We start from the raw sequence: 21243 nt of genomic DNA on the forward strand, positions 1-21243 counted from the left end.
ATGCTCACGGACAGATGATGACTGCATGCCCACACAGACTGACAGTTCAGACATTAAAAAAAGCCGTTAACCACAGATACCACAATGAGCAAACACAACCTGGAGCGAGCAGGCGCCTTGCTGCTGAGTTCATACATGGGGCTACGATGTCTTAGTTTTCTCTTAAACGTCTCATCTGTCAAACTCGTCTTCAGTTTCAAGTATATTGCAGTACATTCACACTGAGGCAGCACTGAACAGTTTAACATGTTCTTTCAAATCTGTGAAGCTTCTATTTTCATACAAAATTGCTGTGGGAGCAGGCTGTAGATCAGATTCTTATGCCACTTAATAAAAAAGAAGAAATAATGACACTTACTTTCTTGTCTTACAATTTATGTATCATACCTTACCTTAGAAATAAAAGAAGACAGAAGAATCAGCAATGCATCCTTGATTTTTTAAAGTTTTTTTTTGGGGGGTAGTTTGTTTGGGTTTTAATACTGAAAGCTTCTCATCTGCCATTTTATTGCACTAGACTACGACTAATTTCATGAAACTCAGGAAACATTCATCACTCTACTCTTGCAGAACACACATTCTTCTGTGGCAGGAACAGTTACACAGAAACATACATAACATGTTCCCGTTATCTATCTTATAGTAGCCATTAACACCAACAGCATTCACTGTTACTGCATAATGCTCTTGAACAAATTGCAGATTTCTCAAAGTTTAATGAAAGACAAATAAAATCAAATTCCTGTTTCACAAATTAAATATTATAATAATGACATTTTCTTAATTCAGACCTGCATCTCAAATAAAACGGCAGCTACAAAGACCAATAAATGCAGAACTGCAAAGCAGAAATTCAAGTCTGTTTCAATGAGGTATCGGTGCTTAACAGTTCTAAAACTGTGTTGTCTCAAACATGAAGGTTCCCAACTTTTTGGAAACATTTTTATACTTTAAATTCCTCTAATGAACTACAGTGCTAAAAATACAGCTCACATCATCTTCTCTGGAAAGATTTCTGGTTTTAAATTTGTGGGTCCAGCATGTCTTTTAGAAGTAAAATCTGTTACGGCACTGTGGTAACGTCAATACAAAGCACACTTTGGACTACTCGAGGATGATGAGGCACCCGCTAGTCTTACACAGTCTCATTTGGGCTAGCAGACCTATAGGACAAGTCAGGCAGCGATGCCACATGCCAGATTGTCCTACAGCAGCTTAAAGCAAGCCTGTGGGCACTGCTAGGTTCCGAAAGGGAAGCTCACACCGCAGTAAGCAACAGTGCCAGCAGCGCATCAATACTGTGCCTAGGTTGCAGTTCAGGGAGCTTTACTGCTGCACGCTCATCGGTCCGTTCCACATGTAATGACTATGCCTCAAGAAAGTTTATCACGGTGGCTCTTCTCACATAGTCTGAAGCTGATAAACTCTTGAACCTTTTTTCAAAAGATAACCCTGGTCGTTTAGGGATCCAATAAAGCTTTCAAAATCAGACACCTAGGAAAAGACAAAAAAAATTAAGTGAGAAGAGTGACATTTTACCTCTTGTAAAGCAACATAAACACTTTAGAAGAACTTAGTGAAATAAAGTGAGCTAAGAATAGTTTAGTTTCTGTAGCAAACTGCTGACCTGCTAGGAGGTGGCATACAGTCAGTTGCACCCCTTTGTGCTTTACTTACACGCTGGCTTTACTGTGGTATTACACAAAACAAGTCTTCTCCACCTCACGACATGTGGAAAGTATAAATACAAGTTCTGAAACACAACTGTCTACCAAAGAAAAGTCAGATTTCTACAACTTTCACTGGTTTCCAAGTATTTGTTACAGGTATAGAACTTATATATACAGGTATATATATGTATATATACAAATATATACAGGTATAAAAGGGCAAAAAATACTCTATATATGAAGGGAAAATTAGAATAACTTGAATTAGCTTTAAATACCTAGTCACTGAATGAATGAACAATCATGGGAGGAGAGAGCTGGCAGTAACATGTCCTGTCAGACAGGATTCACACCAAATCCAGTTTTATCTACAGCCAACATCTGAACAAGTTTGGAAAGTGAAGCCATCTTGCCCCAGCAGACCAAAGCAGGCTAGCCAGGTAACGGAAAGAACAGCATTACTGTCCATAATAGGTTCCACAAAGAGAAAGTCATTATCACTTCTTTTCACTCGTTACACCTGAAACCCAGTTTTAAGTTCCAAATTGGCACTTAAAGCTTTTTATTATAAAGCAAAAGGTATTGACGTTTTTATTTGGCTGACATCCCCCACAAGTACAGCATAAAAATTGAGTACAGGATCAGCCGTGTTTGTGGCCACGTGCCCTACATGATGTTCCCATCGAGTTACAACATTATGATGCTTCAAGGAGGAATGAAACCCCAAAAGGCATATTTGGGCCAGAGAAAGCCAAGCAAAACGTCACTGCACTGCTGAAATAGAACATGGACACCACAACAGCCTAAATTTGAGAAGAAAAATAGGTGTGTTCCCTGGGGAGCCAGAGGAAGTATACCGAAATCAAAACTGCCTTTCTTGAAAGAAAGCAGAACCTTGTTATGGATCAGCTTCAGAAGCAGAACCAGCCCTTACTAGCGCAAGGAGTTGCTACTATCAAACAGCTAGTAAGATACTAGTAAAGCTTACAAACAAGGGCAATTGAGGAAGATCGTTCAGCCTATAAAAGCCACAATCATTACTTATTTCTGTTCACTGCAGAGACACAACATATGTGCCTTTTCCACTTTCCCTTTTGCAATAAATAATTTTGACTGGTCTTGCCATTTGTTGTTGAAGTGCTTGATTTCCGGACTTACTCGTATCTGTAGCTCCATCGCAATCTGTCGAAGCTGTTGCAAGTCAAAGAGATTGTTGTAAGATCTCTCTGCGATACTGTTCAGGGCAGAAACAAATCTTTTTGCTTGTGACCGATTGCTCATCCCAGACCCGTGCTGTGAACGTTCGAAGTCCAGTTTTCCAAATTCATCAGAGTAGGTTCCCAGCATGCTAAAAAAGGCAAGTGTACGTGGATTTGCTTCCTGAAACAAAACTGCTTGAGAAAGCCTTCAGAAGCCACATAGGAAACCATCCCCTAGTAAGAAAGTCACTATCTAGGGAACTTAGATGAAGCATCTGTCTAAACGGCTTGTAAACTTAAACTATTCAACTGCAGCAACAGAGAGTAATCACAGGAGAGAAAAAACCCCTTTGGCAGTGCCTCATGTCTAAGTGACTGTGCACAGATACCCCTAACTGCTATGATGACAAAACTCAAAAGGTTAAGCAACCATATTCAACTCAGGGCTGCTGTCAGTTTTTAAAGAAGAGCTAACAAATCTGAGTATTGTGGGCCTAAACTTGAGAAATTGATTTCTTTACTGTGTTTGCATATCTGTATTAAAACAAACAAATATTTTCAATTAATAGCGCTGTGATGTTTTTTATTTTTAAAGCAATGTGTATTTATTACCTGTATTTCATTATTTCTATTACATCTTCAGCATCTTCCTTGGTAGATTTCTCCCTTAATTCCAGCCTTGATCGTGCCTTAAAACAAAACAACCCCCCCACAAAAGTATATTTAAGATATATTATAGCTAATACGAAAAAAAAAGCTACAATCACTTTACTACAAACATGAATTTTAGGAGCAGAGATGGAACCTGAGCCTACAGGATTTAGAGGAAAATTCCTGTATTTTTTTCAATAGCTTTTCAATGTCATCTCCTGCATACCGATTATTAGGCTGTAGCTTGGAATTTATTTGCTTTTTAACAGCATATTGTTGGGAAGCTGCAGATCACACGTAGTGTTATTAAGGCATAGCATTAGGGAAGACAGCAGCAGTTCCTACTTGCACCTACTTTTTCTCCTTTTGGGAGAATGTGATAGATTCTCTTTCTACCCCAAAGGGTATTTTATTTCATAAGAGGCTTTAAGCAACATTAGCTCCTAAGCATTTGTAAATCTCTTGCATTCTCACATCTTTTTTTTTTTAAACACAACAAAAAAGCACAGCAGTGAATAAGCTGTCAAAAGTTATAGGATATCAGTAGGAATTATCTATATTTAGGAATAATCTCTTTACTTTCAATCCCTTAAGTATTACAGCTTGCATTTACCTCTGTAAGTCGAATCAGTGACTCTAGCTGCCTTGTGGTGATTGGCGTGCTGTCTACTCCTTGGTTCTGTTTCCGGAGCTCAAGGTAGAATTCCTGGAGGACTTGAGCAGCTTCTGGAGATAAACTTGGATGAACATACTGCCGAGCATATCCGACATACTTCCTCAGCAGCTGATGTGGAATGGCATCAAAGTTTTCTCCTGGTAAGATCTAACCCAGTTACAAAGAGCTTAGATTTCTGTCAGAACGCTATACATGTTTTAACATAAAATCTTCATCTTCTATGCTTTTACCTGGTAAAATCTTCACTGTAAGGGCTTTAGTGCTTCGTATATGAACCATGCACTTAAAAAGTCCATACGCTGTGCTTAGACATGTAATTAAACACACTTGGCCATTTCAGAAAAAGCAGCTGAGGCTTCCCATTTGCAATGATAAGAAGTGCCAAATACGATTTAACTGTACCAAGAATTCTTTCTCAAAAAGAGAAAATCCAGTTTCGCAATTGTTATAAGACTTGGCTCCAAAGAAGATTAAGTCATCACTGTTGATATCCCACTTCTAAAGTACATGGGTTTAGTTCCATTTGGGGGGGATATTTCTCCTGGCATTTGGCACTATCAATCCTCGCATTGATCACTTACATTTAAGAAACGTGCTTCCTCTCCTACAATTCCCAAATCTGTCACGAGTTGCAGACTTCCAAGGACTTATTTACACACTGCTTTATTTGGATTCAATATTTCACAGTGCATCATGTTATATCAAATTATTATATCCAGTCTAGTTCTGTAGCTCTTTACTGAAATCTAAACTAGCAAATTTGCTTTAGAACATGCCATGCTAAGTGTTTTCTCACTACCACAATCAAAAAAAGCCCCAAAAAACAGCTCAGCTAAAAAATTCTCTACTGTGCAGAGACCAAGATGGCTTGAGACACATCTTTAACAGCCCCAGTGGGGTGGGTAATGTTAGCTAAACATCCAGCTGGTACAAACAGGTGGCTGGAGCACAAATCTATGGGGCCAGATAGGATCCACGTGAGTACCAAAGGAGCTGGTGGAGGAGCTCACCAAGCCACTCTCCATCATTTACCCAGGAGATACCGTCCCCTGAGACACTGGCTGCTCGTGGCCGGGCCGGGGGTGCGCTGCGCTGGGTTCAAAGCTGGCTGGGCGGCCAGGCCCCGAGCGCGGTGGGGAACGGAGTCACCTCCCGCTGGCGCCGGGCTCACGGGGTGTCCCCAGGGCTCCGGGCTGGGGCCCGTCCTCTGCAACGTCCGTCGCTGATCCGGGCCAGGGGATCGAGTGTGCCCCCCGCACGTGTGCAGGCCACACCAAGCTGGGGGGAGCGTTGATCCGCTCGAGGGCAGGGGGCTCTGCGGGGGGGGCTGGGCAGGCTGGGCCCGTGGGCCGAGGCCACTTGTACGAGGTTCAGCCAGGAGAAGGGCCGGGTCCTGCCCTGGGGTCACAGAGGCCCCAGGCAGCGCTGCGGGCTGGGGGCAGGGGGCTGGGGAGCTGCCCGGGGGAAAGGGCCTGGGGGGGGCTGGCTGACGGCCGGCCGTGTGCCCAGGTGGCCAGAAGGCCAACACATCCTGGCTGGTACCCGGAACAGCGTGGCCAGCAGGGCCGGGGCAGTGCCCGTCCCCTGCGCTCGGCGCTGGTGCGGCCGCCCCTCGAACCCTGGGCTCAGCTCTGGGCCCCTCACTGCCAGGGGGACGTGGAGGGGCTGGAGCGTGTCCAGAGCCGGGCAGGGGCTGGGGCACAAGGCTGATGCGGGGGTGGCTGGGGGGGGTTATTCTGGAGAGGAGGGGGCTCAGGGGGACATTACCACTCTCTACAACTGCCTGAAAGGTGGTTTTAGGCAGGAGGGGTCAGTCTCTTCTCCCAGGTAACAGGCAATAGGATGAGGGGAAACGGTTGCACCAGGGGAGGTTTAGGTTGTATATCCGGAAAAATTTCCTGACTGGAAGGGTGGTCAAGCACTGGAACAGGCTGCACAGGGAGGTGGTGGAGTCAACCATCCCTGGAGGTGTTTAAAAAAATGCAAAGATGCGGTGTTTAGGGACATGGTTTAGTTTTGGGCTTGGCAGTGCTGGGCTAACAGTTGGACTTGATGATCTCTAAGGTCTTTTTCCAACCTAAATGATTATATGATTCTAAATACTTCCTCTTTAATTCAGAGCCAATTATCATGAGAAGAGTGGGAGACTGAGGACATCAGCACATCAGGGTTGCCAGGTTCCTAATACAAGGAACCCCAGAGGAAGGGGCATAGCAACAGTCACAGGACGGGGCATAGCAACAGTCACAGGACAAGTCCTACCTTTAGTCTTTCAAGTAGCGGTCGATCTGAAACAACTTCGAGAACAGAGCGATCCTGTGTGTTGGTACGAGTCACAACAGCACTGCTGCATGCTGCCTGCTTTCCAGCTCGGATGGCCATCACATGCTCAGACAGCAAGTGATCATGATCTTCATTTGGGGTGTCCAGCAAAATGAAAACTAGATCAAATCTTGACAGTAAGGCACTCCCCATTCTGGAGTAAAGACAAGAAAACCACAGAGTGCTCAAAGAAGTGGAAAAATTACAGCAACTCTGTTCCACTTCAAAGACACTTAAAAAAAAAATCCTGTCTCATTCATTCAGGATAAATTAGAACTGCAATTTCTCTCTCAAAAGCTATGAAAAATTACTACAGTAAGTTTGTGTTCAAGCTCCAGGAAACTAGAAAGCAATTATATATAAGCTACAAGACTGCCAGAAGCATCTACTCCTGAACGTCAACTATAGAAGCAGCATTTCAGAAAGTGCTCACTTTAAGTTCTCAGACACTGTTTTGGCTTTGTTATAGTGTCCTCCAACTGGGTTTGCTGCAGCAACAATAGATGTCCGAGCTGGCAAACTGCAAACAATGCCAGCCTTAGCAAGGCTGATGCTTTGCTGTTCCATGGCTTCCAACAAAGCCTGATGCTGGTTTCCCATCTTATCAAATTCATCTATTCCACAGATTCCTGGAAGCAATTAACACAGGACAAAGACTTATTAGAAAACACATTAACTGATGGACAAGTGTATGCTACAGTCTCGTGCTACATCAGAAGTCCAACCTACAGTCCTAGGGACTGCAGGAGACATCGGAACAAGTGTCCATTTCAACAAGGTTTGTTTTCATTTCATGGTGCCGCAGATGAACCACAATGAAGTTGGCCTGGCTTGTGGCAGCAAGTGTCTTGATTACCCATTAAGATGACAAAACAAGCTTTTTAAACATAGAAATAGGGGACAAATCTCATAAGCAAGCTGTTTTCAAAAACACTAAGAGTTCAGCAGCTGCCATTAAGTCCAGAGATTTCTCAACAAGGAAATCTTTGTTTGGCACAGTAAGGCTGGCATGTGAATTGCAGAACTCCAGTTTCATACACATCCTAAGCTATAGGAAAGCAGGAACCTCCTTCAGAGAAGTCACTGGAGAAACTCAGAACTTCCCAAGGTATGGAAAGCTAACATCGTACTGCAGGTTTACAGTTTTAGTGCACAGCTACACAAGCACTGTAGTTAATCTTAGACTCAGCAGCACGCACACCCCCGCCCCCCACATACAGTCATACAAAACCTGGAACATTACATGTATTACCTTGATCTCCAAGCACTAAAGCACCAGCTTCCAAGGCAAAGTCTCCAGAAGCACCATCTCTAGACAGTGTAACAGTCAGGCCAGAGCTGGTGGAAGTATTACCACAAACATACACACCTCGAGGAGCAACGTTACACACCGCCTAGAAGAGAAATAAATACTTTCTCCCTCCCCAAGGTGAAGAATTTCATAAGCCTTATTCTAGAGAAACAATTCAAAAGTAATCCCACATTTGTTTCCTTCCACTTAATATGGCCCATTACATTTCAAAGTATGTTGAAATGCTTGGGGACACCATTTGTCGCAGAAGCGCAGATTTATAGTTTCTTCAGACCCCTACGTCTAAATAGACTGATATCTTGTCCTACTGCCCAACACACACTGCTTTAGAGGGAGCATGCATAGTTCTTCCCACAACTAGGGGATAAAGGACAGTCCTAATCTTCTTCATGCCTCTAGTACCTAGAAAGCAGCCAAAATTTGAAACATGAACGTATGAAACATGAAAGTATGGTAGGCTGGAACAGAGATGTGTTAAGTTAAGTTTGCCTAGAATACAGTCATAACTGTTTTTTTCCCCAGTAAATCTGTAGTTAGTGATACCGCTGTTTTATTTAAACAGCAACACCCAAACCATATTTATTCAGCACCAGCTATGTAACAGGTACTGAGTATTGAATAAAGAAACCCCAAAAACCAACAAAAAACCCTGGCTCCTGTCTTCTACACAACTTTGGTTTTATCCTTGGGACTTTTTTTTCCTGTGACAGCAGTAACACAGGAGACTTGTTCCAGGGTTTTATTTGGAGGAACAGATTACTAGCTTTTCTTGAATGGCATCCTGTTATTCAGTAATGATGTGAAAAAACAAGTCATCTACTGCATGCTAGAAAGTCCCCATTCAATGAAAAAATTATTTATAATATTTGTTTGCCAAGATGCTTGCATACAAATCCATCACTTGAGTTATCCTAAGTCATATCCTAACATAACATGTCCACAGTAGAAATACTCAGACTTTTTAAATGAGGTATGCAATGCTACATGTCTAAGCAAACTCTGTCCCTCTTTGACTTCACAGTAAGCATGGGAAAAGACATGGACATTTAAAACCATTCAGTTTAAGACTGAAGAATGCTAGTACTAACTGTTCTGTCACAGTCACGCAGAAATGCCCACCAAGATCAAAACCCATACACACCAATCGGTCCCTTTTCCAAAAAGCAGAGATCTGTACCAGCAACACAGAAACAGGGTAAAAGAATGGAAGTAAACCTCACAGGTGGTAAGTGAAATGGTATTTAAAGTTGCATTAGTTCCAAGAGTGCTCTTATTTTATTAGACAATGGATCAGCTAAATGAAATCAGCTAAATGAAGAGTGAAACTCCTCACTGGGGAAAGGGTTGGTACAGCAAGCCTGTACTTGAAAGCCCAGAAGTTTGACCAAATGTAACTGCTTTGGTAAGTGTTTTAACTGGCCTGATTCCTTCTGCAAGCCTCCCTGGAAGGAGAGGACAGCAGGGCACCCCTCTGGGTACTACCCTACGTTTGAGGCATTCTACATGAAAAGGGATCTCCAGCCAGGCTCAAACAACCCTTTGGTCTTAGCACAGCTGTCCTACTATGCTTACAAGAAGTCAAGATAACAAGGAATTAGAGACAAATACAATGAGACAATAGAAATAAATCAACCCATACTTGCAACATTTGACTTTTTCCTAATCCTGGATCTCCAACGACCAGAACATGTGGATCTCCTCGCACTGGGATTCTGTTCTTGTCATCTACAAACTTCTGACATCCTCCAAATAATGCCAGGGCCAAACCTGCCTTTACAATCTGTAGTGGTACACACCAATGCTAATAAGTATCCGACCATGATGACCAATACAGAGAGCTCCCTAGAATTGGTTGCAATAACCCTTAGGTTCAGCCATCCAGAAGGAAAGGGTTAAGACTGCCACCTCCTTGTCACTGAAAGTGACTGTGAGTCACGCCACCTGTACAGTCCCTGCCCCTTCCCCCCACCCTAGATAAGCTTTATAAATCCTTTATGAATTTACTGTGGCACAAACATTTCAACCTGAAGTTGCAAACAGAGCTGTTAAATTACTTACCTCGTGGCCGTAGATTGCAGGACAAAGAGAGCTGTAAAAACAAAGAACACTAACATAAGGGGAATATAAATCTTGTATTACTATTAATTAATCACTTGTTCTGTCTCTTGTCACAGAATATCTCCATAAACATACCAAACTTTTAGTTAGCTGTTGCTGAATTTCCAACAGAATCAGTTTAAAATCATCAGCATGAAATTTCTTGAATTTTTCAGACAACCAGATATGCTTGAAACAAGAAAAGCTTTTCATTTGTGTTCATACAAACACAGAGGAGATCCAGCTTCCCAGTGGTTTCTGCACCCTTTATCTTCATCAATTAACTACCTGTAACCCTCCTTTTAAAGGTGCTAGTTTTACATTCTTTGACCCCACTGGGAGGGGCTGAGGGACACTTCCACTAGAAAAGTACTTCTCTGTCTGAATGGAGGGTCTGTCACACCCTCTTCTCAGTTCTTGCACCTTTTTCCTCTGCTGTAGGAAAGCAGAACCAAGAACAAAACAGTACTCATGAGGTGAATTTACTCAGTAAGGAGCAAAATTAATCAACTGCTTTTTTTACCTATAGCTTTCTGTCTCAGGGCTGAACTAACACAATCCTAACTTCCCTGTATATCCTTGAATCCCTCCCAAAGTCCCAACATACCCACTGCAATACTTTCCCTTCCTCCCAAGCCCCTTGCCCTCTAAAGTTTGTTAAATCTCTGTGATATCTATTGCACAAGCCTTAAACGTTTCACAGTTTAATATTAGCTGTCATGTTGTCCAAAGGTGGTCATGCCTGTTCAGAAGTCTAATCCTAGACCTAGTCTCTGTCTGATGCAACTTACTTTACAATAACCCTGAACAGATTTTCCTCAGCTTGAATTTCTTGAACAGCATAGAGGTCTTTAAGAGAAAACTCCATGAATGATCTTTGAAAAGTCTCATCATCAAAATTCTTCAGTTTTTGTCCTTTACTGTTGCTGACAGAATTTGCCTCAATGTACAACAAGAACATACATTTGTCGTTCTTATTTTTAGAAGCTCCTGTTAGAAAAATTGAGAAAGAATGAAGGATTATTTTTTCTATCCTTGTGTACTGATGTTATTTACAAACAGCACAGGGTAATTCAGAAATATTAAGTACAGCCATATGCAAAATGTTCACCCTCCATTTAGGTACAAAATAAAATATTTTGCTGGATTAGGATGGCATACATATATAGAAAATTTTTCCCAGAATAAATGACGTTTTCCAGGAATTTCATATTACTACATTATTCTAGTAAAATGAAAGCCAAATATAAAATGCTCCTACTTAATATTTAGAGGAAAAAATCTATCATGTGGAGTAATTAAACATGTACCTTAGTAATTTTCTATATCCCCCAATGATTACTGAGCAGAGAATGCAGTCTCACAGTAAATTGGTACTGCAGTTCTCTGCAATATATTCTATTATAGCTGTAGGCAACATATTTCTTCACTTTGGGGAAAAAAAGAAAAAAAAGTTGTAAAATTTCTCCAGGGGGAACTAAACTAAGGAAGATAATACTCCTTACAACAGCGTGACTGTTTTCCTATTGTTTGAATGAGACATTAAAGTGAAAAGGCTAAGCAAATAACAAGTCTCAGGAGAAGGCTTTCCTATCAGCTGACAGGCTAAACCATCAGCTGGGAACCAGGGCCAGAGCTGTGGGTAGAGCAGCGGGTTGCGAAACCCCCTATCAGTGGGCATTAGAGAGGGCTCCTCTTGGACAGCACTGCTTCTGGCTTTTTCCAAGTAGCTCCTTGTTATAGAACTTCGGGAACTTCTGAGGAAACATACACTTCATGCATCTACAACTTTGAGGGCCCAAATTAAGGTGGATGGCTGTTCTTCCTGTGTAATCACTGGAGAAAACTCCACCCTAGGAAAAAGGTGTTCTCAGATTATGTATTTTACCTTCCTCGGTGCTCAACACCTTTACTATCCCTGTAATTGTGACCATATCTCCAGGGACACAGCTGTCCACAAGATCTTGAACCAGTTCACATTCGATTGTGCGGGGGATCCGGCCTGCCTCCCGCTGATCATCTGACATGAGCTCCTGCACCCTGCAAAACACAAGGTGTGCATACACTCTATGTGTAACATTTCCCATTCAGTTACAGCATACAAGATCTATAGCTGTGTGCTTCCAACCAGTCCTTTCCAAATTAAAAAGGGAGACAGAAGAAATGTCCTGATAAACTCTAGAAACAGCAGCACTGAATTTGGAGAAACAGAGTTTTTCAGTTCAGACTTTAATAAATAGGTACACATTATGCATAAAACCAGGAAGACAATAACTATGAACTCCAGAAATAATAATCAAAATTGAAATCCAGATTTTTATCACTGATGAGCATGTTCATGTAGAGATAAATACAGTAAGTGAAATAAGATGGGCCTCATATACAAAAATTAAGAGGTCAGACTCAGATGTTATAGCCCTGGTGAATGCTTAATTGGCATTTTAACCCTAGCAAAGCCCAAGAAATTCCTCAGACCATAACAAGAAGAGTAGCTCGCTCTTTATATAGTTGTAAAAGGCTAGCAACTCACAAGTTCTTCAAAAGGTTCCAGTTTTGGCTCTGCATTTAGAGCTCTGACAGTTTTCCTCCAAGCTCAGTCAAGCTTTTCTTAAGAAGCTGAGATAAACAGCACCCTCTAGAGCTCCTAAAAATGTCAGCACTGTTTTTTAAAATGATTTTTTAAATTATACAGAATGTTAATAAAGACAAACATATTTAGATGTCATTTGGCACAATAAGATTTTTGATGAAGAGCATGTGAACTTTGTAAGCAGTGGGAAAAAGCAAGCAGAGTCCTGTTTTTCCAAAGCTAACAGGATGGACAAGAAACAACACATCAGACTTTTCTGAATGTACATTATGAGGCAATACGGATGGTCACAGTGCTAATAGCACACAGTAAGATGGAAGCAGTGAAAACCAGCTCCATTGTCCACCTTCCTACATTTTAACATTGTTAATTTCTGCAGAAACAGTGACTTGTTCCCTTGTAGCAAAGGTCTTCCAAATTTTAGGCATACCTCATTGCTGATTAGACAGAGAAAGTGAATGAATGAACAGGCAGGTGCAGCACTATTTCCTTCTACTGAGCATACCTTAAGGACTGGGAGACACAATATCACTTTAAACTTAGATTATTTTTTTTAACCCTCATGTTTACTTTCAGTTCCTTCTAGTCAACTGTCACAGCCAAGCAATGTAACTTAATAGGGCTTTTCTAGCTGACTTACAGATTAAAGGGAATCATTAAACAATACATGCAATTAGAAATGACCAAGAACAGCTGTAAAGACCACAAGCTGAACATTTTTCAAAGAACTCTGTCATGGTACGGGGAATATCCAAGAAGCTATTATATTGGGCAAGTTTAATATACAAAATATACTAGCACTCAGATAAAACAACCACTTTGTAACACAAATTTTGAAGAGTACTTGCTGCAAAAGAAGATTATAGAAATTACACAGTGTAACATGGAATGAGCTGTCCTGTCACTTTTTGACTATCCTGTTGTATTATATTTTTGTGCAGAAGGGAAGACATGCTTACTTAACAGACTGCCAGTCCACTGTGGTGGTTAAAGGAGAGCTTCTGTCAGCTGTGAAGGATCGGCCACGGCACTCAGGAACAAGGCACTGTAACAATAGTAATTCTAATTCATTCTCAACCTTTTTTAAAATCATAGTTTGAAATTGCCTTATCTTTTTTTTTTAAAAAAAAAAAAAAAAAGCAATGTGATCTGTTAAGGCCATTTTAGAAAAAAAACCCTAGTTACATTAGGGCTACAAATTAGCACATGCATAATGAATGAAGGGCTATCAAGTACAGACACCTGAACCCTGACTCACAGGTGCCAGAACAAGTACAGCTGAATTGTATGATCCTTTTGGTGAATTGGTTTGAGTTGTTTTTTTTCGGGGGTGGAGTTATTTGTTTGTTGAGGTTTGTTGTTTGGCTGTTTTTTTTAAGTACTTGCAGATGTTCCAAAGGAGATAATTTTTCCACTTGAGCACATCAGGTAACATAAAATAACTGGGCACTGTCCTATGTCTAATAACTTCTTAAATCCAGATAAAAACAGTTAATTAACATAAAAAGTTCTAAACAAAACCACACCCCCCCCCCCCCCCCAGTCTAAGCATAGAAACCTACCACAGGGAGATGGATGAGGCTTTTAAATTTTAAACATAACTGGTGAAATGGAAATGCAAAGATACTTCCCCATCCCCACAAAATTTGAGAGTTTCTACATACTGCTTTTGTTTCAGCAGAATACCATTTTTTCAAATGACAAGGGTATGCAATAATACAAAGATGCAAGTTTAATGTTTTTCTGAAGTGTCAGTTTAAACTAGCTTTAAAGATTAGATATTTTTTTTTTAATACCAGTGGTGCTTCTTTTTGTTAAATCACTATAGATAAGGGAAAAGCACAAAGTTAAATTATTTTAACTTACCTTAGTTGGAAGAGTATATTTTCCATCAGGTAGAGGAACACTCTGAACATCTCCGCACGTGCCACAGACAAAAGCTAACTTAGTGCACAGAGGCTTAATGTTACTGACACGCACAACGGTGCCACGCAAGGCAATATATTTTCCATAGCAGTTGGCCCGAACGTTTTTCAGCTGAGTTAGTGGATCATAGTTGTACACCCTACACAAGTCAAGCATTAACATTTTTAAAGCTTACCATACTCATATACAGAACAACAAAACACACAAATAAAAGCCCCCCAAAACAACCAAACTCAAACAAACAAAAAAATACCACGCCTGATTTTTAACAGTAATCCAGAGCAAATATTAGAAATGTTTTGTCTGTGGACCCATGGCATACACTTTGATTTTATTCTAGAAAGCAGCATAACATTTAGTATGTTTATAGTTATCTATAACCAGATCAGATTAAGACTTGCAGCATGTTAAGATCAAATATGTATTATGCCTACGCTCTAAAAGGAAGGGCGAGTTTTCACATTTCAAGGACATAAGAACCTGCTATCAGGTACAAAACACTGCACCTTGTTAAGGACAACAAAGAATACCTTGCAAAATAATTCAAAATAACAAACTTTAAACAGAATTGTTTACTGTGGAACAGACCTCATGAGATTGTCTAGTCCAAACCCCCGCGCTCAAGCAATGCCAGCTAGAGCAGGTTGCCTACAGACACAGAATCATATAGGTTGGAAAAGACCTTTGAGATTGAATCCAACCATTAGCCCAGCACTGCCAAGCCCAAAACTAAACCATGACCTCAAGCACCTCAGCTATGTGTTTTTTAAACACCTCAAGGGACGGTGATTCCAGCACCTCCCTGGGCAGGCTGTTCCAGTGCTTGACCACCCTTCCAGTCAGGAAATTTTACAATGGATATTAGGAAAACCTCCCCTGATGCAACATGAGACTGTTTCCCCTCATCCTATTGCCTGTTATCTGGGAGAAGAGACTGAACCCTACCCTCTTTCAGGCAGTTGTAGAGAATGAACGGGTCCCCACTGAGCCCCCTCCTCTCCAGAATAAACCCCCGCAGCTCCACCCCCCCCCAGCCCCCCCCCAGCCCTGTGCCCCAGCCCCTGCCCAGCTCTGGACACGCTCCAGCCCCTCCACGTCCCCATGGCAGTGAGGGGCCCAGAGCTGAGCCCAGGGTTCGAGGGGCGGCCGCACCAGCACCGAGCGCAGGGGACGGGCACTGCCCCGGCCCTGCTGGCCACGCTGTTCCGGGTACCAGCCAGGATGTGTTGGCCTTCTGGCCACCTGGGCACACGACCGGCCGTCAGCCAGCCCCCCCAGGGCCTTTCCCCTGGGCAGCTCCCCAGCCCCCTGCCCCCAGCGCTGCCTGGGGCCGCTGTGACCCCAGGGCAGGACCCGGCCCTTCTCCTGGCTGAACCTCGTACAAGTGGCCTCGGCCCACGGGCCCAGCCTGCCCAGCCCCCCCCACAGAGCCCCCTGCCCTCGAGCGGATCAACGCTCCCCCCAGCTTGGTGTGGCCTGCACACGTGCGGGGGGCACACTCGATCCCCTGGCCCGGATCAGCGACGGACGTTGCAGAGGACGGGCCCCAGCCCGGAGCCCTGGGGACACCCCGTGAGTCCGGCGCCAGCAGGAGGTGACTCCGTTCCCCACCGCGCTCGGGGCCTGGCCGCCCAGCCAGCTTTGAACCCAGCGCAGCGCACCCTCGGCCCGGCCAGGAGCAGCCAGTGTCTCAGGGGACGGTATCTCATGGGTAAATGATGGAGAGTGGCTTGGTGAGCTCCTCCACCAGCTCCCTCAGTGCCCTCGTTGGATCCCATCCAGCCCCACAGACTTATGCACATCTAAGTGGAGCACCAGGTCACTAACTGTTTCCCCCTCAACTGTGGGGACTTCATTCTGCTCCTCTTCATCCCTGCCTTCCAGCTCAGGGGGCTGAGTACCCAGAGGGAAGCTGGTCTTGCTGGTGAAGACTGAGGTAAAGAAAGCATTAAACACCTCATCCTTTGTGGCAAACCTTGACCCTCCTTTTGTTTCTAATGTATTTGCAAAAACATTTTGTTATCTGTTACAGCAGCGGCCAGTCTGAGTTCCAGCTGGGCTTTCACCTCCCTAACCTTCACCCTGCCCAACTTCATGATATCCTTACAGTCCTCCAGAGTTGCCTGCCCCTTCTTCCAAAGGTGGTAAAGTCTCCTTTTCCCCCTGTGCTCCAGCCAAAGCTCTCTGTATAGCCAGGCCAGTCTTCTCCACTGCCGGCTTGTCTTTTGGCACACAGGGAAGGCCTGCTCCTGGAACCTTGAAGACTATCTTCTTGATGAATGTGCAGCCTTGCTGGACCCCTCAGCCCTTCAGAACTATTTTCTGAGGGACTCTGTCAACCAGGGTCTTAAACAGGCCAAAGTCAGCCCTCTGGAAGCCCAAGGTAGCAGTTCTGCTGACCCCTGTCCTTACTTCTCCAAGAATAGAAAAACATCTCATGATCACTATGCCCAAGATGTCCTCTGACCACCGTATCACCCACTATGTCCAGTTGAACTTTGAATGCATTTGTGGATGGAGACTATATATCCTCCCTCTAAAATAGAATTTTCTCACATTTGCATGGAATTTTACATTTTTAAAATTTGTATCCACTGTCCCTTGTCCTGTCACTGGGCACCAACGAGAAGAGTCTGGCTCCTGAATTCCAGGGGTTTCCCTGCTCCCTCCACTTAGGGCCCTGAACACCACCATCTCATGGCTCAACCCTGCCTATGTTGCAGAACCATTATAAAAGCAAGATATTTTATTGACTTTTTGAATACTTTCCTCTACAGGATAACACTCCATAGCATGCTCTTAGAATCCGAGACCTTGTATATACCTTTTTTTGGCCACAGGTTTTTCCTAAACACATTCCACTGTGTAATTAAAAGGGTGCAATTTTATAACAATGCAAAACTTAAGAATATATCATAGCACAATAACCCCCCAAATTAAATCCACCTGCCATGCTGTGGGAGAAGAGGACAGAGAATGTCTGAAGAGAGATGTGCGAGAGGAGTATGGAGAATGTCTGACCATTACTGATGGGAGATAATAGAAAGGAGGATAGAGAATGTCTGAGGAGAGATATACGAGAGGAGGATGAAGAATGTCTAACCTGGCAGGAGATGAGAAAACAGCTAGGCATTGTGAAGGAAAGTAAGAAACATGAACATGGTTATCTAGTAGCAAAAAGGTATCTGCGTGCCTTTAGTGACATGTAACTACGTAACTGCATGAATGGTTTCTGCCCTGAGCCTGGTGGTACATACAGCTGGAATTTGTATCCGGGCTCAGAGATACAAATACGAGCTTCTTCGTACAATAAAGTGCCTGCGGTTGCACCACAACCTGAGTCCCTGCCTTCACTGCGTTTCGGCATGGTGTGGCGTATGCTTTCCCACACAAAGTCATCAGCAGCAGGGAGTTTAAAAAAAAAATAATTTCAGCTCAAATCGGGCTTACATTCCCAGTCCCCCTCAGACTTCAAGAGTCTGAGATGCCATTACTTCTGATAAAGAACAAAAAAAAGTGCTAAGGACTTGTTTCATTAAGAATTCAAAGGAAATCACATTTTTATAATTATAATAGCAATTGTGTTTCTTGAAAGTACATGCTTATTCAGAACTTGTGTAACCTGAGTTTCTTAATTTCAAATTCAAGTTGGGTTAATTAGAATTAATATTCTTGAGATTCCCAACCAGTCATCATTTAATAGATGTAAGCTAATATGAAATAGCAGATCCTCATATACCACTGTCAAAACATCCATAGAAGGAATAATAAGTATTGCCAGCTATAATTTACGTCCTCACCCTCCAAATCAGCCTCTTTACAAAGACAAGCCTTTTGCTAACAAAAGGCTAGGTCATAATCACTTCCCAGCTTCTCCAGTAAACAGCAGAAATTTGAATAGTTTTGGTTTTACTCAATACATGTGTCACAGAATAGTTGTTCTACTTGTAAGTTACTTCTCAACTTATGAGCTTTTCTAGGTACAAGCTGTTTGTTCAGCTTATAAGCAGGTTTCATTTCACTTTTTTCTTCACAAGGACAGTTTAGCCTTTATCAAGGTGAAGAACAAAGCAAAACATAAACTGTTCTTCTGGAAATAGCTTCAGAGTCAAGTCTCTCAAAATAAATACGTAAGCCTTCAGCACCACATGTGAACACTGACAACCATTAGACAAAACCCAAATAGATCTTCCTGGAAAAAAAACGAATACATAATGCCCATTACCTAGCACGAATGAGAGGGACATTTATTATAGGTTCTCCATCAAGTGGTAATCCTTCCTGCGCCTGCAGCTCTGCAGCGTACCTTTCAAGGTCTTTCGTTAGCACCTAGACAGAACACAAAGGCAGAGAAGTGCAATGCGCCATGCAACACAGATTTAATTTGCTATTAAGTTTCATTACCAACCCTTACAATCAGATCCCCCTACTGAAGTCTAAAGAGCTCTTTGCTGTCCAGCGACCCCCACTTAAATGTGTTTTTCTGCTTCTGAGCACTTTTAAGCTTAATTTTTGATGGAATTTAAAATAAACATATTTGTGGTGTTTGGCTTTTTAATTAAAAAAGTATACAGTAATGTTTAACATTGTGGAGTTTTGTTTGACTAAAGCACAAACATCTCAACTTATCTGTCAAAGCAGCAGTGAAATGCTACTTTAAGAGACACTGAATAGTTAAGAATTCTTGAATCTGCTCACCAGCTGTGGTTCTGCTGCATGAGGTGGGACACTCAGGACAGGTGACCCCCAGTATGTTAAAAAAACTCAACCACCCAGGAGTCAGAACTCCCAATAGGGAGTAACATTTTAGTTTTACTTAACTGCTTTGATGATTAATAAGCAAAATGCATCAAGACCAAAGCATTTTCAAAGTGTGACTGTGTGGGCCAGACAGAAACAGTGGAGAGATGGAAGAGTTTGTGTTTTGAATGAACAGTAATTTCCTGTAGGACAGAAAAACATTTGGGTTTTATAACTTAATTGCCTGAGTTCCACCGATTCTTCTTCGTTGCAAGGGTTATGCTTCTGTGTGTGAGAACGTCATATTTACCTGATGAATTGCCAGACCCATACACTGCAGTATCTTCTGAGGCATATCTCTCAATTCAGTAGATATATTTGGTATTGATTTAGTCAGCTCTTTGTCTTGTATTAGTTCCTTATAATCCACAAGAATACTTCCTTTTCTTTCTATTTCATCCTGTAAAACATTTTAAGTTATAAAATACACTTCAATTACAAATAAAATGTCCCCAAATCATGTCACAAGCATTTCACATCTATGATGGAGATCATTTTGGATAGAGAAAATACAAAAAATTTGCAGTAATTGTATCAACAATAGGTTGTTGGGATGGGATACGTTTTATTTTGGTTTTACCTTATCATAAAGTTCAATGCGTTGCATGAAAAACTTCTCAAAGGCTTGAGTCTTCAGGACAAAAGGAGACTTGTCAGCATAAGCTAATTAGAAACATGCTCCGTTAGTGACGGACAGAAATAATTCTTTCCATTTCACAAAATACATAAACAGGCAATTTCTATTCTATTATTTTTCTGCACTCCAAAACCGAGGAAGATGATAGATCTCTACAGTGTCACAGTAACGGTCTATTGTAAGACCTGCTACAAAACAGGTCTTTGTCTAAGACGACATAGGACAAGCACATAGGACAAAAAGAAGCAAAGTAGAAGTATGTATATTCCTGTCTTTGATAGACTGCAGATTTTATGTAGCTAACCAAGCAGGTTTAAGAAAGATTGTATTTTACATTATTCAAGATTCCTTTCCAAGGTTTGGAGGCCACAGAGACTACAGTATGCTGTAAGATTGAAACGTCTATCATATTCATGTTTTTATATAAGAAACACAAATTTCAGTTGCTTTCTGTTGAACTTATCCCCTCTACTCGTAACCAATTCTAGAAAAAATGGAATAAAATACTTCCTACATATCATTTTAGTCTAAAAATACCTTCAGAGAAATAAAGTTTCCAGCCCTTATAGGGAATAAACTGGTCCAGTGTCGATTGAACTAGTCGAGACCTCACTGGAAAAAAAAACATAAAAAGATTGAGATGAGGATTAAAAGAATATGGATACTAAAACTTTGCAAGCTTTACTCTCAGTGGTTCTTTTGACCAACGGGAGGCAAACAGCTGTAATTGCCTAGGGCAAGAGTTGTTCAAAAGAAAAGCATTATGGCTTCAGAGAACAGGTAGAAGCACAGGTGCTGGCTCACCAGGTTCGGGCATTCTTCTCCACTCTCCCTTCTGTCCTCTGCCTCGCCATCCGCCTCGCCAGCCCTGAAAGCCTCTTCCCCGGGTGCATCCCCTGCCTCTGAAGCCCCCACTCATCTCGCTCCGCAGGCATCAGCTTGGGGACGCGATAGCGAACCGACCTAAAGAAACAGAAACTTTACCAGAAGATATTTAATTTAAATTAGAGTTACTTGCCAGGGGGGCTCTTCACCTGCGGGGTGGGCGCGAAGGCCCTGAGATACCACGGAGGCGCTGCGAAGGACCCGGCCTACCTCTCCCTACCAAAGGGAGGGCCCCATGAAAGAGCCGCACGGCCGTAGCGGTGAGAGGACGAAAGAACAGCGCCGGAGCCCGCGGAACGGCCGCTGCCCGGGAGGGCTGCCGCCGGCCCCTGAGCGCACGGAGGGACCCTCACACCCCGCCGCGTTCCATTTTGGCGCCACACGCTCCTTCCGGAGCCGCAACCAATCCCGAGGGAGCGTGTGGCGTCGCCGCTGGCCCCATTAGCTGATTCTCCCCTTCCGAGGGGGTCTCGCCCCG

The 21243-nt window shown here is 42.6% G+C and overlaps 1 protein-coding gene across 3 annotated transcripts; it reads right to left on the reverse strand.

Moving 5' to 3' along the window:
- Window positions 1–58: 58 nt before the first annotated feature.
- On the reverse strand, window positions 59–21210 carry MCM8 (minichromosome maintenance 8 homologous recombination repair factor). 3 transcript variants are annotated; one of them, XM_056344454.1, is made up of 19 exons: window positions 20976–21210; window positions 20685–20843; window positions 20418–20492; window positions 19824–19906; window positions 19494–19643; window positions 18669–18772; window positions 14384–14582; window positions 13477–13562; window positions 11816–11967; window positions 10719–10917; window positions 9889–9919; window positions 9470–9610; window positions 7771–7912; window positions 6952–7147; window positions 6459–6672; window positions 4134–4343; window positions 3482–3558; window positions 2829–3018; window positions 59–1494 (listed from the first exon to the last, which is right to left on the reverse strand). In XM_056344454.1, the coding sequence occupies exons 2-19, from the start codon at window positions 20797–20799 to the stop codon at window positions 1402–1404; spliced, it is 2457 nt and encodes an 818-aa protein (XP_056200429.1). In that variant the 5' UTR covers window positions 20800–20843; window positions 20976–21210; the 3' UTR covers window positions 59–1401. The 3 variants fall into 3 exon arrangements, with proteins under 3 accessions (XP_056200429.1, XP_056200430.1, XP_056200428.1); XM_056344455.1 differs by having other exon boundaries at window positions 20685–20858; XM_056344453.1 differs by having other exon boundaries at window positions 20915–21210.
- Between the last annotated feature and the right edge of the window lie 33 nt (window positions 21211–21243).

This window comes from Falco biarmicus, chromosome 6, assembly GCF_023638135.1.
Source record: "Falco biarmicus isolate bFalBia1 chromosome 6, bFalBia1.pri, whole genome shotgun sequence".
NCBI classification, from domain to species: Eukaryota; Metazoa; Chordata; class Aves; order Falconiformes; family Falconidae; genus Falco; species Falco biarmicus.

Excerpts from the sequence above, each read along its gene's own strand:
- MCM8 (XM_056344454.1), bottom strand. The coding sequence starts at position 20,799 with ATGAGTGGGGGCTTCAGAGGCAGGGGATGCACCCGGGGAAGAGGCTTT. Across the intron at positions 9,611-9,888 it reads CTGCAATCTACGGCCACGAG|ATTGTAAAGGCAGGTTTGGC; the intron begins GTAAGTAATTTA and ends GTACCACTACAG. Across the intron at positions 3,019-3,481 it reads ATAGAAATAATGAAATACAG|CATGCTGGGAACCTACTCTG; the intron begins GTAATAAATACA and ends TGCCTTTTTTAG.